Genomic DNA, 18781 nt, shown 5'->3' on the forward strand with positions numbered 1-18781 from the left:
GTCAGTGGTTTAGCACCTGCCCTCGGCCCAGGGCGTTATCCTGGAGTCCTGAGATCAAGTCCCACATCAGGCTCCTTGCATGGAGCCTGCTTCTCCCTCTGCCTATGTCTCTGCCTCTCTCTTTCTCTCTCTCTCTCTCTCTCTCTCATTCTGTAGCTCTCATGAATGAATAAATTTTTTTTTTAATGGAAAATAATCATCGGTGAAGATGTAAAGGAACTGTAGTCTTCATACACTGTGGGTGGGAAGGCATAATGGTACAGCCACTTTGGAAAACAATTATTCCTCGAAAAGTTAAAATTGCCCTTTGAACTAGTGATTCTATTCCTAGGTATATACACAAGAAAAAACACAGCCACACAAAAACCTGCACATGAATATTCACTGTAACAGTATTCATAATGTCCAAGAAGTGGAAAAACCCAAATGTCCATTAACTAATGAATGGATAAATAAAATGTAGTTTTATCCATACCATGGAATATTGCCTGGCAATAAAAGGAAATAAAAAGAAGTTCTAATGTATGCCACAACACGGATGAACCTTGAAAACATTATGCTAAGTGAAATAAGCCAGTCACAAAACACCACAGATTCTATGACTCTTTATATAAAATGTCCAGTCCAGGAAAATCCATAGAGAGACAAAAACAAATCAGTGGTTGCCTCGGATGGAGAGTGACCACCAATAGGCCGAGGATTGGGGGGGCAGGTGGAGACAGAGATGGTGATGAAAATATCCTAAAACTGACTGCAGTGATGGCTGAACAACTCTGAATATATTTAAAACCACTGAATTATAAACTTCATCTTTTTAAATTTGAGTATAGGTTCACACACATTACATTAGTTTCAGGTGCAACACAATGATTCAACAAGTTTGTACATTATAAGATGCTCACCAAAAGTTTAGCTCCCATCTGTCACCAAACAACACTATTACAATATCATTGACTATATTCCTTATGCTATGCCTTTAATCCCCATGACTTACTCCATAACTAGAAGCCTGTATCTCCCATTCCCCTTTACCTATTTACACATCTTCCCACCCCTTCCCCTCTAGCAACCATCAGTTTATTCTCTGTATTTATAATTCTGATTCTATTTGGATTTTTTTAGATTCCACATGACTGAAATCATATGGTTTTGTCTTTCTCATTTCTCTTACTTCACTTAGCATAATACCCCTCTAGGTCCATCCATATTGTTGCAAATGGCATGATCTTGTCTTTTTTTTAAATGATCACATACTATTCCATTTTGTGCGTATTTCACATCTTCCTCACCCATTTGTCTACTAATGGACAGGGAGACTGCTTCCATATCTTGGCTGTTATAAATAATACTGTACTAAACAAGAGAGCAGGGCAGCCCCGGTGGCTTAGTGGTTTAGCACCGCCGCCTTCAGGCCGGGACATGATCCTGGAGTCCCAGGATCAAGTCCCATGGTGGACTCCCCGCATGGATCCTGCTTCTCCCTCTTTCTTTCTCTCTCTGTGCTTCTCATGAATGAATAAATAAATAAAATTTAAAAAATAAATAAATAAACGAGAGCATTTATCTTTTCAGATTAGTGTTTTCATTTTCTTTGGGTAAATACCTAGTAATGGAATTATTAGATCATATGGTAATTCTATTTTTAATTTTCTGAGGATCCTCCACACGGTTTTCCATGGTAGTTGTACCAATTTACAATCTCACCAACAGTGTACAAAAATTCCTTTTTCGGGATCCCTGGGTGGCGCAGCGGTTTGGCGCCTGCCTTTGGCCCAGGGCGCGATCCTGGAGGCCCGGGATCGAATCCCACGTCGGGCTCCCGGTGCATGGAGCCTGCTTCTCCCTCTGCCTGTGTCTCTGCCTCTCTCTCTCTCTCTCTCTCTGTGACTATCATGAATAAATAAATAAAATCTTTAAAAAAATAAAAATAAAATAAAAAAAATAAAAAAAATAATTCCTTTTTCTCCAAATTCTGGCCAACAATTGTTATTTCTCATCTTTTTTATTTTAGCCATTCTGACAGGTTTAAGGTGATATCTCATAGTGATTTTGATCTGCATTTCTCTGATAGGTGATGCTGAGCATCTTTTCACATCTGTTGGCTATCTTTAGGTCTTCTTTGGAAAAATGTCAATTCAGGTCCTACATCCATTTTTTAATTGGATTGTTTGGAAATTTTGGTGTTGAGTCGCATAGCTTCTTTGTATATTTTGGACATTAACCCCTTAAGCAGATAGGTCATTTGCAAATATCTTCTCCCATTCAAGTAGGTTACCTTTTTGTTTTGTTAATGGGTTTCCTTTGCTCTGCAATGCTTTTTATTTTGAGGTAGTTCCAATAGTTTATCTTTGCTTTTGTTTCCCCTGCCTTAGGAAACGAAACATACCTAGAAAATGTTCCTATGGTCCATGTTCAGATAAAATACTGCCTAAGCTCTCTTCTAGGATTTTTATGGTTTTAGAGCTCATATTTAGATCTTTTTTTTTTTAAGATTTTTATTTATTTATTCATAGAGACAGAAAGACAGAGAGAGAAAGAGAGAGAGAGATGCAGAGACACAGGCAGAGGGAGAAGCAGGCTCCATGCAGGGAGCCCGACATAGGACGATCCCGGATCTCCAGGATCACACCCCAGGCTGCAGGTGGCACTAAACTGCTGCGCCACTGGGACTGCCCTCATGTTCAGATCTTTAATCCATTTTGAGTTTATCTTTGTAAATGGTGTTATAAGTGGTCTAGTTTCATTCTTTTACATTAAACTGTACACTTCAAATGGATGAGTTCTATACATGTAAAACATCTCAATAAAGCCGTAAAAACTATACACAGTGAAATGACAGAGTACTATTTCCAAATATGCCATATTCATGAGCTATACTGAAGCTATTTAATATTTGTAAACCCCATCAAAATGCTGTAACAGGATCCAAAAAAGCCCAAGCCTTTAAAATGCAGGATCATTTAATTATAAGACTAATGAAATGACCCAGCTGAACTTGGGGCAGAGAGGACAAGAGCCAACTGCAGTTATACTACACCTAAATTCTAGTGTTGTGGGAGGCATTATCACAGTTCCATTGTAACAGTTAACATCTATACAGTGTTCCCTTAATTCCAGGACCTATTCCAAGAGCTTCATATCTACTTTTCTCAAAACAATTTATGAGGATACTAAGGAGATGTCAAGATTCTCTTGTCCAAAAAGCCACATGACAGTTGGTAGTCTGAAAATTCAAAACCCAAGTCTTACTCCAGAGCTTGCATTCTTAACTGATATATCAATCTCCCCTATACACAAAAAGCTGATAACTCATTTGAACTTGATCATCACCCTCCTCCTCCATGGTTTATGTACTACCCAAGTAGATTTAGTACAGCAAAAAATATTTATGAAAACTTATTACAGCAAAAAATATTTATAAAAACCTATCACACATAACAAAATATTCACATTCTATGTACCTTCTGTATTACTGACTGTTGGCTCAGGAGTGATTCTCCCATCATGAATATTAGAGCTCTCCTCATCGGCATATACTATATGATCATCTTCTCTATTTTCTGGCCACTGCGGTACCTCTCTTGTGTCTGTTGAGCAGCTGCATACATCTTCATTCTTGTTGAAGTATCTTTGTAGCCATCCTGGCACAATATTCTTAACAGATTCTGTAACCCTGCTAAGAATACCCTGTTGGAGGAAGAAACACATAAGGTAGTTTTAGAAATTTATCTTTTTAAATACATACCTTACAAAAAGCCATTATCAAGCAAAACATGACTACTTCTCACTAAAGTTTTCTAAAGTTCATTTACTTGCCTTAATGCTGACATGATGGTATTCTACAAATTCTACAGACATTATGAAATTCCTACTTTTCTTTCTTCCATATGTATAGATCCATGAGTCCGTAACTGCCCCAAATGGCCTTATATTTTAACCCTTTAAAAACTCCAACAGACCATCAATAAGCCATATACTCTTTAGATCAGTGCACTAAAAGAAGCAACACTTCCTTTCTAACCAGAGCCCAGCAGAATGGCTCCCGTAAAGAAGGGTGGCAAGAAAAACACCGTTCTGCCATCAGTGAGGTAGTGACCAGAGAATACACTATTCACATTCACAAGGGCATCCATGGGGTGGGTTTCAAGAAGCTGCTCCTCAGACACTCAAAGAGATCCGGAAATTTTCCATGAAGAAAATGGGAACTCCCGATGTACACAATGATACCTGGCTCAACAAAACTGTGTGGGCCGAAGGATTAAGGAATGTTCTATATCGTATCCATGTGTGGTCGTCCAGAAAAGCGTTAACAAGGATGAAGCTCTATATGTTGGTTACCTATGTACCTGTCATCACTTTCAAAAACCTACAGTTAATATAAAAACTAATCACTGATTGTCAAAGGTAACAAAAAAAAAAAAAAAGCAACATAAACAATACCTTCAACAGCTTCCCCAAGCAATTATTTTTATTGCACGTTAAGAAAGAAAAAAAACTGGACAAATAAAAATGAGAGTCTTTTTAAGACATATAACAATCCAACGCAATAAATTCAATAAATAACCTAAGATTTTTTTGATGGGAAAACTTTTTTATATCAAATATTGTTTGAAGACCTGAGGAATGAATTTTATTATGACAACTATTAAAGGGAGAAAAAAAATGTGGTACAACTATCAGTACTATTAACACTTATTGTAGCTTTGTTATGTGCCAGGCACTGTTCTAAGCAATTTGCACATATTAAATTCAATCCTCACGCTAATTTTATGAAGCTGATACTAATAATGTCACTTTACTGATGGAGAGAAACAATAAAGTTTTAAGTAATTTGCCCAAGGTACAAACACAACTACTATGGTTTATCTAAGTGAAGTAAAAGGATGGGCTTTGGGATTGATAGGACCTAGGATAAAGTTTGAATACGTCCCCATACTTTGATTTATTCTAGGTAAAATAACAATAACACCCCCTCCAACCTGAGAAGGAATGACTATCAAATGATAATGTGAAAACACTTCACATTTCCAAAATATGAAGAAACATATACTTGATAATTTTATTACCAATAAAGAAAAAAACTAGCAGAAACAAAATGGGGTGAGATAACCAAGTTTCGGCAAGGATTTCTTTCACAAATAGCATTAGCAGGATTTCTAGATAAAGAATCAAAGGAGGAGGGGATCCCTGGGTGGCTCAGCAGTTTGGCGCCTGCCTTTGGCCCAGGGCGCGATCCTGGAGTCCCAGGATCGAGTCCCGCATCAGGCTCCTGGCATGGAGCCTGCTTCTCCCCTCTGCCTTTATCTCTGCATCTCTCTCTCTATATGTCTATCATGAATAAATAAATAAAATCTTGAAAAAAAAAAAAAGAATCAAAGGAGGGAAAACATGAACTAGCAGGTACAAAAAACAATGGTTAAAAATCAAGGCAAAACAGGGGATCCCTGGGTGGCTCAGTGGTTTAGTGCCTGCCTTCGGCCCAGGGCATGATCCTGGAGACCCAGGATCGAGTCCCACGTCGGGCTCCCTGCATGGAGCCTGCTTCTCCCTCTGCCTCTCTCTCTCTCTCTGCATCTCATGAATAAATAAATGAAATCTCTCTCTAAAAAAAAAAAAAGTAAAAATCAAGGCTGAATATATATATATATAAATCTACTCTGAAAACTAACCCAATACAAAGAGGCCTTGAAATATCCTGTCAACAAAAAAGAAGACACTTCTAATACTGGCACTTGAATAGCATTTTCTCTACTGTTTGAAAGGTATAGGTAACAACTGGGAAATATGTAATTATTTTTCCATGTATTCTCCAAACAGAAACTGGGAACCAAACTACAACGATATAAGCTCCCCAGCAATACAGGAAGCCAACAGCCCTATAAAATACTTCCTAATGAAAAGCACAAATTCACGGTTCCCCTTCTCAATTCTAATGTTACACAGTATTAGTTTCTTTGGAAAGAAAAATTATGTATCTACATCCGTGATTTAGTATTTATAAAAATAAACATATACTATTTATTATTTTTACTTGTTATTTATACTTAAATATTTATTTACCCCCTCCCTATATATTTCAAAAGACTGGAAAGTGCTTACAAGATATAACATTAATAAGACTTGGAAAAAAAGAGAGACATCTGGGTGGTTCAGCAGTTTAGCGCCTGCCTTTGACCCAGGATGTGATCCTGGAGTCCCAGGATCAAATTCCACATCGGGATCCCTGCATGGAGCCTGCTTCTCCCTCTGCCTGTGTCTCTGCCTCTCTCTCTCTGTCTCTCATGAATAAATAAATAAAATCTTTAGAAAAAAAAAAAAAAAGACTTGAAAAAGAGACACATACTTGATATGAAGCAGTAAGTTAGCTAAAGCATGATAGCAAGAATTTAACGTAAAATTAAGGTTTGGGGTGAACTTCTAAGGTATTAGGCTACTAAAAGTATCAGAGATTCCCTGATTCCTACTCACTTAAGAGGGCAAGTACAGGGGATCCCAGGGTGGCGCAGCGGTTTAGCCCCTGCCTTTGGCCCAGAGCGCAATCCTGGAGACCCGGGATCGAATCCCACATCGGGCTCCCGGTGCATGGAACCTGCTTCTCCCTCTGCCTGTGTCTCTGCCTCTCTCTTTCTCTGTGACTATCATAAATTAATTAATTAATTGATTTAAAAAAAAAAAAGAGGGCAAGTACAGGGCACTGGGGTAGCTCAGTAAGTTGCGAATCCACCTTTGGCTCAGGTCATGATCCCAGAATTCTGGGATCAAGCCCTGAGGCAGGCTCCCTCTCCCTCTGCTCCCCCTCCACTCTAATTCACTCTCTGTCTCTCCAATGAGTAAATTTAAAAAAATTTTAAAAAGGGGGCAAGTACAGAACAACTTAAAATTAACACCATACTTCATCAAAGGCCATATATCGGGCAGCATTAAGTATTGTCGAACAATAATAAAATTGAAACAGTCAAAATGGATAAAATAAAACTCACTAGAGCTCAAGAACTTTGCTTGGTCCTTCCCATTTTTAAACTAAAATTTTACCAACGTATCTGATCACAGCCCACAGCTGTTCTGGTGGCACAATGAAGGGCAGCATGAAGAGTGTGACAGTAAAAAGAAATATAGGTGATAAAACTGACCCGGAACCATTATAAAAAACCAACATCCTTAAATTCAGTATACCCCCGTAGGGTAAACGACCCTAAGGCAACCACAAAAATTAAAAGCACAGTGTACTCTCTCTCGTGCAGTGGTTCCCATAGGGTGGTCCCTTTACTGATAACCTCAGCATCCCCTCAAGCTCTATCCCAGCCTAGAAGCAGGACTCACCTGTTTTAACACACCCTCCCAAGTGATTCTAAATGCTAAAGTTTGAGAACCACCGTTCTAGTTTAAGAGATTAGGAAATTAGATGCATTTCAGGATATTACAATACATTTTAGGGAAAAGGTCCCTCTCTAAGGGGAATAAAAATTGTGTATACTTTAAGTCCTAACAGATCTGGAAAACATATATATGTGGAACACTAGTCAGATAGTTATTAAAATATATCATAAGATATTCTATAATCAATCAGAAAAACAAATTTTTTTAAAGATTTATTTATTTATGAGAGAGAGAGAGAGAGAGAGGCAGAGACACAGGCAGAGGGAGAAGCAGGCTCCATGCCGGGAGCCCGACACAGGACTCGATCCCGGGACTCCAGGATTGCGCCCTGGGCCAAAGGCAGGCGCTAAATCACTGAGCCACCCTGGGATCCCCCAGAAAAACAAATCTTACAGTGGACAGTGTGGAATATAATGCAGCTTACAGCTTCCCCGTGATGCCCAAATTTTAGCAATAGTTTTTAATCTGTACTGCTATTAATGATTTTCTATCCATTCATCTCTCTCAATAAATTTAGGTCTTCCTCCTAACTCTGGGAAACGAACTAGGGGTGGTGGAAGGGGAGGAGGGTGGGGAGTGGGGGTGAATGGGTGATGGGCACTGAGGGGGGCACTTGACGGGATGAGCACTGGGTGTTATTCTGTATGTTGGCAAATTGAACACCAATAAAATAGAAATTTATTATTAAATAAATAAATAAATTAGTTTATTTATTTATTTATTTAGGTCTTCCTGCACAATAAAATCAAATCACAGATCTGATGCTGTAGTAGTCTTCACTTGTTCTTCACTCACTCTATTCTTGATAGGCTATCCCACCAAACCAGCTTCTGGCAGGAGTGGCCCATGAAATACTAGGGGATACCAGATATTATGGAAGGGAGAAAAGAGAAGTCTAAGTCTTTCTTGTGCTTCCTCTCTGATCAAGGGCCCCACTTCTAAAACTATTGCTCCAGCCAGGTAGTCCTTCCTCCACTCCAGCTACACCATTTCTTCCTTCATCCTTTGAGTCCTAGGAAGAGTAGCAGCTTCCTACTCCTCCTAGCTTCTGGGCATCTTGCTATCCAATATTTACTCCTTTAACCACTAGCATATACTAAGTAGACTCTTTCTTAAAGATAATTTCAGTTGAACCATCTGGAGTGAAGTGTTTCTTGCAGGGTCCCTAACTGATAAAGCAGTGCTACTTGTTAACTTTTCTTCCTAATGAGCATGAAAGTTAAAAAGTCAGTCCGTGTAGCTTTATCAACAAAGGAACACACGTCCAACATTTGGGGTAGCATTCATATTACCCAAAAGTTATATCCAATCTTTATTTCTGTAAAATATTTTAGAATCTTATCTAACTTATAAAGGTAAATGCAGATATTATTTTGTTCATTCAATTCATTCCATCAATACTTATTGATTGAACACTACATGTCAGGCAAGGAACAGTGGGGGAGACAGCAGAAACAAATTTCTGCTCTCTCGGGCTTATATTCTAAGTTTTGGGAGACAGACAGACAAGTAAATATAATATGAACACATAATGTGGTGATTCAGTGCCATGAAGAAAAATAAAGCAAAATGGGGTAGTTATTTTATATAAGCAAAGACCCAGCCATGCAAATTTCTAGTGAACTATTTTGGCTGAGAGAACAAAAGTGCAAAGTCTTAAATATAGGACTGTCCTTGGCACATGCCATCTAAGGTTCTGGTAACCAACCGTATTAATAAGTACAAAGTCCAGTAAGCCTTAAATAACTATTTAAATCTTGTAAAATTCCTCTTTAATCATATGTGTGTGCATGCCTATGTGTGAGAATCTACATGTAACCCTTTGTTCTGTAGCTTATATATCTAGTCACTTCAGGACTAAAACAGTGGATCTCACATTAAAGTCTTAAAATCAACAGCACTTGGTGTCACCTTTTGGCAAGTCAGAAATGCAAATTTGTTTTAACAAACTCTTGAAGGGGGCAGCCCTGGTGGCACAGCGCTTTAGCGCCGCCTGCAGCCCGGGGTGTGATCCTGGAGACCCGGGATCAAGTCCCTCATCGGGCTTTCTGCATGGAGCCTGCTTCTCCCTCTGCCTGTGTTTCTGCCTCTCTCTTGCTCTCTCTGAATGAATAAATAAATAAGTCTTTAAAAAAAAAAAAAAAAAAACTCTTGAAGGGATTCTCATGCAAATTAAAGCTTGAGAACCGTGTAATAAAATCATCTAAAACTTGGCCATTGTATTCCCAATTAAGACCACGGTAAACATAACTGTCATACGAGGTTAACTACAATATAAAGTTTTATCTAAAAGACAACCCTATTTCCATGATTATATTATCGAATACATCATACCATTGCTATCAATTTTGTAAATATCTACTTCATAATATCAACTCTGAAAATCAAACTGGCAGTACATAAAAAAAACCCCACCTTTAAATCTATTTTAATAAGTTAAAGACTTATTTAACACACTTTTTTACAATAAATAACCAACTACTAGATGTTAGAATTTTTTTGAATTGCTAGGGAAAACAGAAATCTGATTATGCACAGAATTGGCTAGGCTATAAACAGATAAGGGACTTTGTCTATCAAATAGACTTGGGAGAGATACATCCCTGCCTGGCGATTTTAAGAGTTTTGAAGACCAAAGGATACTTTAGCCACTAACTGGAAAAGTGAGAAAGAGTGAGGGAACTAGAAAAGGGGAAAAGTCACTTTCTTATGGAAGTGAAAGCTCCTCTGATGCTATTACTAAAGAACGTCTATTACATTTTCAGTTGTTCTTGAGAGAAAATGTTTCAAGTCTTTATGGGAATGAGGCAAATCAGCTTCCTACATGGCTGTGGAGAAAAACTACTTCATGATATTAAGAGGGGAGAACAAAACCTGATAGGAAAAAAGAAGTACACGGAGTAAAGGTCTACTGAGGTGTGAATATTCAAGTCCTAGTTTACCAGATTAATTTCTCTACATTCAGAGACTTCAGCAAAACTGCCACCATTATAATTTGATGTCAGTTTTCCTACAGAAAACCTTCTCTGATCCTCCAAGTCTGGGATAGTCACCCCCTAAGTGCACCAAAAGTGCCCTTACTTCATACAGAGTGGCAACCTGTCAAACAGGATTAATCAGTCTGTCCATCGGCTCCACTAGAGCATCAACTCTGTGAGGACAGGCACCAGATCCTGTACAGAGCACAGATTAGTTGACACGCTGCTTTAATTTATCTACAACTGCAAGGAAAAAAAAAAAAAAACGTATTCACAACTGCACTGCTCAACCAATCTTATGCCCACATTAGAACTGGGCATAAGACTGGGCATTGACAGGCTGCTAAAAAGAAGTTCAGCAATTCTAGTATTCAAAAATAAAAAATACATTTTCTTAGTGTAATAATTTCACCTTACAAAAATATAACTTGTTGCCACTAATAGCCCTTCCTTTAAGAAAACAATTTGTGAAAGATATCCAAGAGTACAGGAAAACTAAACCATTCCCTGGAATGACGAATACTAAAAGCCAACTAAATGAAGAAAGCAGAAAGGTAGCCAAAGAAAGCAAAATTAATGAAGGGCTTAGAAAAATCAACAAAACAAATGGGGCATTAAAATCTTAAAAACACTCCTTGTAACCCTAAAGCAAAGTCTACACTAGATAATCATAAATAATGAAGTTAATTTCAAGGATTAAGATTGAATTTTTAAATGTGGACTAGTTAAACTGAGTTTTTTCTTTCTCTCCAAAAAGTAAAAGTTTTTCATGTGGCAAAACATGGCAAAAACACGTCCAAAATGTCACTGATATTTACAACAAATTATTTGAGGACCAGAAGTAAATCCAATTCAACGCTAAATATACATTAAGACATTCAATGTGTAGGACTCTATGACTATGTTAGTTTTTCAAATTAATTTTACCTAAGTTCAAGGATTAATGAAAGAGGGTAGAGGTGGGGCAAGGCTCTTCTATAATCCTAATTTAGAACTCATTTGCATTGAAAAAGACATTTTTTCTTGTATATCTTTCCACCAATTTGTAATCTCAGTATTACTGGACAAGTCTCCTACAGGCCAACTCTTTAACATTACTATATTAGACTTCCTCTCTTCGGGCAGCCCTGGTGGCGCAGCGGTTTGGCGCCACCTGCAGCCCGGGGCATGATCCTGGAGACCCGGGCTCGAATCCCAAGTCAGGCTCCCTGCATGGAGCCTGCTTCTCCCTCTGCCTGTGTCTCTGCCTCTCTCTCTGCGTTGCTCATGAATAAATAAATTAAATATTTTTAAAAAATGGTTTAGACTTCCTCTCCTTTATAGAAGGCTCTCTATTCCTATTTTTAGCTTTCTTGACTTAAACTCTCTTTTCTCCACATTAGCCTCTATAAAGTAGTTATATGCAGATTATAAAATCTCCTCTCTCAAATAATTTCAGAGCACGGAGTATAAATATCAAATATAATCCATCTTCGGTTTTAAAGTTTTGGAGCTCCCATTCTCCCAAATACATTGCTGTTTGGATCTCTATCAGCTCTTCTGGCTGCCTTTATTTTGTTGAGACCTGTCAACGACCTTTCCTTAGTTTTCTTCCAGGCTTCTGCGTACATTCTCCTTACCCACTGAACTTCCATGTCACTAGGTTCTCCTTTCCAAACTTTTTTGAAACTCTTACTTCAGTTTCCCTAGTTTTCACTTCGTTCCCTCCAAGCCAAATGAAGAAGAACAAGGGCTAAGAACCCAAGACTTCACAGGAGACTTAAAGAATATCTAATTATAAAAACATCTTAAATGCTAAATAGTAAAAATCTGGATGCCATCATAATCTTTCAGTTATTTAGAGTTTTGTAATGTATCTATCATAACATTACTTAACTTTAATATGCAGCTATTTCCATGAGGGAAAAAAATAATGAAGTATTCAAATTCTAATGCGGTTATATTGAATTTGATTTCAATAACCTGAATTTAACCTCCAAATCTAAGCTACTCTCTGTCATTATTTTACAACCTACAGATAGTCATTCAGCAGCCAAAGGTCCCCTATCCACAGTCCAAACCCTGCTAGCCACTTAAAATCCACACTTTTCATTTCTCTGCTCAACCTCAAGAGATGAAGCCAAAAAAAAAAAAAAAAACCATGAGCATAAAAATTTGCTGGCTAAAAAAATTTTTTTAACTACAAGTGGCTACAAATTTCAACCTCCTTCAAAATTCTGCTCTAATGCAGTAAGGAGAAACAGGACCTGGCTTAGTCTCTTATTTGTAGTTATCAATATCAAAGAGGTGGTATTAATAGATGATTAACAGTAATCAAACAAAGACAAAAAAACGGAATCCTTAAATCCTTTCAAACTAGCCGTAGGAAATCCAATAGAGCCCAAAGCAGTTTAAGTCACTAAGTGTAACCTACAAGATTATTGTCATTTTTCTTAAATAATCTATTTGAAAACAAGTTTTAAGAGTTTATTTTTTTTATCACAGTACAAAGAAGATCAGCAAAATCAAGCAAACTGAAACATTTATATACAAGAAAGGCACTCTACCATCCTCTTTCTGATAGTAAACAGAGTAAACTGTATCTTGTGGCAAGACTTAAAATCATGCTACACAACACAGAAGAATATTAAAAATACATTACAACCAGGACCACAAGGCTAAGTAGCTACAAATAAAACATTTCTAAAAACACAAGGTCATTACATCTTCCTAATAATATTCTATGCCTAAAGAAAATGGTTTTAATTAGTGACCTCAGACCAAAGTCTTCATTTTACTTCAAACTAATATATACCAGCCTCATCAGAGGACTTTCTGGGATATGGGGACAATCCCTGGGGTTTATTGTCATTTATTTTATTAAAAACATTGGTAAGTGGGCGCCCGGGTGACTCAGTCCATTAAGCGTCTGCCTTTGGCTCAGGTCATGATCTCAGGGTCCTAGGATGAAGCCCCAAGTCAGGTTTCCTGCTCAGCGGGGAGTCCGCTTCTCCCTCTGCCTCTCCCCCCTCCATGCTCACTCACCCTCCTGCATGCACATGCTCACACTCTCTCAAAAATAAGTAAAATCTTTTAAAAAATTGGTAAGAGAATCAATAAAATACCACACACAAGGCTCTTCCATCACAAACAAAAAATCTATTACACAACTTAATACTTGGATTTATTCTCCTCTATACACTAAATGACTGACATTTCTATGAAGACAATGTGTTCAAAAATAAGTATTTGAGAGGTAGAGTTTTAAGTCCAGCCTCATCACCTGGTAAACAAGTCCCTAAATCCAATATAGGCCTATATATAAAGGGAAAAAAAACTTCTACTAAAGGCAGCAAAATTCAGAGACAAACATGTAAATCAAAAGGTGGTATTTAATGGCAACAATTTCAAATGAGTCCTTACTAACTATATATATGCCAGGTCCTGTTATAAGAGATTTACTCATCTCATTTATGCCTCAAAACAATTTCCATTTTAGAGACGAATAAATTAAGCAAAGAGAATTTAAAAAACTTCTCCAAGTTCTGGCAGAACAAGGTTCAAACCCAGATGCTGTAAGTCCATTACAGTACATTTTTTCCCTATCACCTATTTCCAGTTCTGTTTACACAGACAGTATTTAACATCTAAAATAAAGCAAAGAAAGATATAAGTCAAAACTACTTAATGACTTCTGGAATGACTAAGTATTCCATGTCTAAATATTCTTCCTTTTCATAACTGAGAATACTTTTTCACCATCAGATCCCAAGTGGGACACACTTGGGGAAAATTATCATATAGGAACTACTAAGCAAAAGAAAAAAAAAAAATCCTAAACTGTCATATACACCAGGGTTAGGCAAACCATAGCCTGTGTGGGCCAAATTCAGCCCTCAGCCTGTTTTCATACAGGCCTCAGGCTAAGAATGATTTTTACATTTTTTAAAGGGTTGTAAAAACAAAACAAAGAGCCTGCGGCAACAAAGCCTAAAATATTTACTATCTGGCCCTTTACAAAAAAGTCTGCAGACTCCTATCTAAGCTACTTAGTAAAGGGGTTCCCTCTTTTTTCTAAAAGAGCTAAATGCAAACACCACCCTGTTGTAAGACAAGCTACATCCAGGCAGAGAAAATGAGTGGATTCCCTCAGCTCCAAAACAGAAGACAAAAACCTCTGGAACACCCCCCCCCCCCCCGGCCCCCCCCCAAAAAAGGGCAAAAATAAGTAATTCCCTCTCACCAGGAGGTGGCAGTAGACTCTTCCAGAAGCAAGGTTCTGGTTTGCCCATGGGTTCAAGTTTTTTGGTGGTGGCTATTAAGAAAAGCTTGATCTCTCCAGGGCTGAATTCCTGGGCCTGACAATCTGCACAAGAAGTGGGAAGGGAAACCGAAGGGGTGACAGAAAACTAGCACCTTTTTTTAGGGACCTGTTCACTCCCAACTAGAAAAATGATACCGTTTCCTAAATGCATCTGGGCTGAGTTAGGGGGTAGGAGGCAAGTGAAAATGTTTGACTTACATTATTCAGGGCTGTTCTTCATTTTTGCTTCTACAATTCTTTAAGTTACTACCCTTCAGTTAGTTGAGTAAGACAATGGATTTCTGTCTTCAAACTTCAAGCAAGATGGCATTTTAAAGATCAGAAGTTAAAGGGAAAAAAATGTAATCTTTAGCTGTATCTCAGCAGAGCTAAACCAGAAGTCAAAACAGGAAATTACAAGTCAGTAGAACACATGCAAAAGTTGCAGGTACTGCATGACTGCACAAGCTAATTGGCCTGACAGGCAATGGCAAACATCCATGAACCAACAGTGCCAAACCTCTCATTCCTATTCCAACCCTCTACTACACAACCGAAAACTTTGTTTTTGCCCAGAAACCCTTGGACAGTTAATTTAATAACATTAGTACAAAACATGCCATGTCATGAAGCTCCTTGCTATTCATGATGACTCAGCAGCTGAGGCAAAACACAGAGGTGACAGCGTAAGACAGTAGACAGCAAGCAGGTGGTCTACAAGTCCACAAAAGTCCCAGCAAGAACTAAAGGCAGTTTCTCTTTTAAGATTCTTAAAAATTGAGCATTTTTTTGGTATACTCGTGGATACTTTCCTTTGGTAGAGCCTGCCGATATTAAGTAACACTCGCAGTGTCGATAAAGAAACCCCCAAACCTCTTTAATCACAATCCAAAAAACTAAGATGCACTTTCTTTTTCAGTTAAATGGCTAGGACAAGAAGCTGAAAGTATTTTAGAAAGCGGGAAATAATAAATTATCAAGCTCTAAAATAAAACTAAACAGCCTAAAATCATGTCAGCTCTAAGAAAACCTAGATCATAGGTATTATATTGTTAGGGCATCATCTCCCCAAAGTTAGATTTTTATTTAAGTACATTTGAAAATAAGCTGTGATTTTAACTCCTGCCACCTGGAATATATTAGCTCCTTTCTAAATCCTGCCCAGATTGTTCAATATATGTACTTAAAACATTTCATTTTTTTATACAGTAACTTTCTTCTAAGATCTAAGAAAGCACTCAGACATTTATTCTTCAGGAGATACATAAAGCATGTGTGTCTAACTCCCATTCTACAAAAGGATTTGGTTAAATAGCCAATCATGTGATCTGAATTCTAATCTGAAATCTGCCTGCAAGTACCCCTGGATCCTCACAAAGAAATCTGAAAACCAACCCCTTTCTGTATATATCTGGGGAAAAACTAGTGGGAGGTATGAGTAATGTTAAGACTTCTATCCATTTGTAGAGAGCTATTCAATATTGTAAACCACCATTTTCACTGTTAAAAATTTCTCCCAAATTTTTACTTTAAAAGCTTTGTTTTTTAATGATACAACTTAACACCATCACCAATCATGTTATTCAAAAAACCATCATCATCCGGAATAAAGCAATCCAGGAATCCTACTTTTAACAGGACGCAACAAGTTACCAGACCCTTTTGCTATACTTTTGTGGGCTTTTTTTTTTTTTTCCCCACAAGTTTAAGACACGCAAGTACCTACCCGCACCTTATCACTGAGAAGTTTCGAAAGCAAATCTTACTAAAATAAATTTTTAACAGTTTTCTATTCGGTTCCCATAACAAACAGGTTTTTAAAAAAAAAAAAAATCATTTTTTTCCTCAAAATGGATTTGTCTCCTTTACACAACGAGGATAAACTCCTCTTCAAAATTTCAAACACCCACGAGTGCAACACGGTGGTTAATCAGAAGACCACCAACCTTCCTGGGTGTCAAAAGTGTACTCAAGCTTCTAGAATACGCCCCGTAATAGTAAAATATTTCGTGCATGAGATCAGGACTGGAGTCCCGGTCAACTGTGCATAATAGCCAATTCTAGCGTCCAGAATAAAATGGGGGGGGGGGGAGGGGGAGGGTAGCCGAGGGGAGGGAAGAGTCTCGCAGCGGAGAAAAGACGTAAGGGTGGAGAGGGACTTTCAAAATGCCCCAGGGCCTAGGTAACTCTAACCCGGTTACGGGGGGGGGGCGGGGGAGATCCAAGCGGCTGCTCGCAGATCCAACGAGGGGGCACCCGCAGGGGGCACGAGGAATTCACAACGATGAAAACAAAGTTCTTCCACTTGCGGCGTGAGGAGCGCCCCATCCTCGCCCGGGGGCCTGGGCAGCGGCCCGCCTGGGACAGCCCCCTCCCCGCACCAACTGAACCGCGGGAGACCAGCGAGCGGCAGGCGCACGGGCGGGCCTCCAGCCGCCTCTTTTTCCTTTCTCCTTCGAGAGGACGTGAGTAATACCCTCAAACCCCCAATCCCCGCCAAAAACGAGAAAGAAACGCGCGCATCGTGGGCCTAGAATTTCTGTTCCCGCCCTACGCCCGTGCGGGGGAAAGCCCCTGGCCCAGAGGCGGGGCGGGGGGTGGGGGCCCGAACCACACGTGCGAGCCGCAAGGACGGGCCCGTCTCGGCCCACTTCCCGTCGCCACCCCGGCGGCCCGCGATCCCGCCGCCTGGCTCGGGCCTGCCCTCGGGCCCTACCGTCCGCTCCACGTGGGGCGCCCGGGCCCCTGGGCGCGCGTTCCCGACCCGCCGACACGCCGCCGCCGCCGCCGCCGCCGCCGCGGGGTCCCCTACCTGGTGCTGCTGTCGCCCCTGCTGGTAAGGCTTAACCGGGCCCTGGTGGCAGCGCCGCGTCCGGATCTTGCCGCCACCGCCCCCTCCGATTCCTCCGGCTCCCGAGGCCATGGCGGGGCCTCCGCGGCTTCCCGCTTCGGGGCGGGTGAGGGGGGCGGGAGAGGCAGAGGTGGCGGCCTTAGAGCCCCCCCCGCCCGGCCCCGGCCCGAAAGTCCGCCTTCGCTGCCCACACAGTGGAGCCCAGGCACACCGGGAGCCGCGAGGTCTCGGGCAGGAGTGGAGAGAAAATGCGCGCTGGCAGCGGGGAAGGCGGTGGCGGCGGCAGAGGCCGAGGAGCTGGCTCCGGCCCGGCAGCCTCCCGCGGCCCCCCGCCTCTGTGTATGTCACGGTCTCTATGGAGATCCCCCGCGGAGGACACGGCGAGCCGCTCCAGGCGCCGCTGAGGCCTACCCCGACCGCCGGCTGATGGGGATCCTTCCGTCGCCCCAGCCGTGGCTGCCGCAGTTGAAGCCGCCGGCGCCGCCCGCCTACCCCTCCCCTCTGCGCACAGCGCCCGCCCCGCCGTCGTCGTCGTCCCTGCAGTCGCCGCCGCTATTGCGCCTATTGCCGCTGCTAAGGCCGCCGCCGCGGTCGCGAGCCAGAACGCCGTCACTCGTCGGCGCCCGACGCGCTCGCATCATCACAGCGCGACCGGGGGCTGGGCCAAGGGGAAGGGAGGGCCGCTCGAGCCCGCGCTCTCGGCCGCGCGGCACGCTGGGAAGCGTAGTTCCGCGGCAGAAGGCGAGTTCCGGGAGAGGACGACGCGGAAGGAGGTCCCGGGATCCCCGCGGGCGCCCGCGGAGGCACAGAGCCGAGAGCCCCAGCCTCTCTACCGCTCTTCGCCGTCGACTGACGCCCTTTTGAAAGCGGGCGTTTAACGTCAAGACCGTAACCTCCTGTCGCTCGACTTCCCCTTCGGTTGGTAAAACGGGTGGAAAGCAAGCAGATGGGGACACCGAGAACAGGCGCGAGTCTAGAACGAGGTGTTTGGTGCCCAGGATCTTCAAGCCTAAAGCTGCATTGGTGGGTACAGTTTCATTAATGTCCCGGGCGCAAGTGAGCGCTGGAACTCCGCCCCCAACGCCTCTCTAGCTTGACCTGGGGTTAAGTCCAGACTCTGAGCCTTGGCTCCTCTCTAAGAGGGGAACCATCCAACCCACCGCATGGAGAGCTGTGGTGAGCCTCTTCCGCAGAGTACGAGGTGTCTGTCCCGGAATATACAAGGAACGCAGTGAGCGGCTCCAGTTATCACCCACGCAGTCAGCTCACGGGGGGGGGGGGGGGGGGGTCACC

At 41.3% G+C, this 18781-nt stretch overlaps 1 protein-coding gene across 4 annotated transcripts in view; it reads right to left on the minus strand.

Moving 5' to 3' along the window:
* Window positions 1-18781, minus strand: part of NUP153 (nucleoporin 153) — an 84452-nt gene that overhangs the window by 53998 nt on the left and 11673 nt on the right. Inside the window, exons 1-2 of one of the 4 annotated variants that reach the window (XM_038584245.1) lie at window positions 17900-18048; window positions 3462-3687 (exon numbers count right to left, since the gene is read on the minus strand). Coding sequence is in view for 1 of the 4 variants with exons in the window: in XM_038584243.1 (XP_038440171.1) it covers window positions 3462-3687; window positions 17450-17560 (337 nt within the window). In the remaining 3 variants the exon portion in view is untranslated. Of the gene's footprint in view, window positions 1-3461; window positions 3688-17449; window positions 17878-17899; window positions 18049-18781 lie in introns of those variants that run through there. The other 3 variants (XM_038584243.1, XM_038584244.1, XM_038584246.1) reach the window with 3 other exon arrangements.

Source organism: Canis lupus, chromosome 35, assembly GCF_011100685.1.
Source record: "Canis lupus familiaris isolate Mischka breed German Shepherd chromosome 35, alternate assembly UU_Cfam_GSD_1.0, whole genome shotgun sequence".
In the NCBI taxonomy this organism is placed as follows: domain Eukaryota; kingdom Metazoa; phylum Chordata; class Mammalia; order Carnivora; family Canidae; genus Canis; species Canis lupus.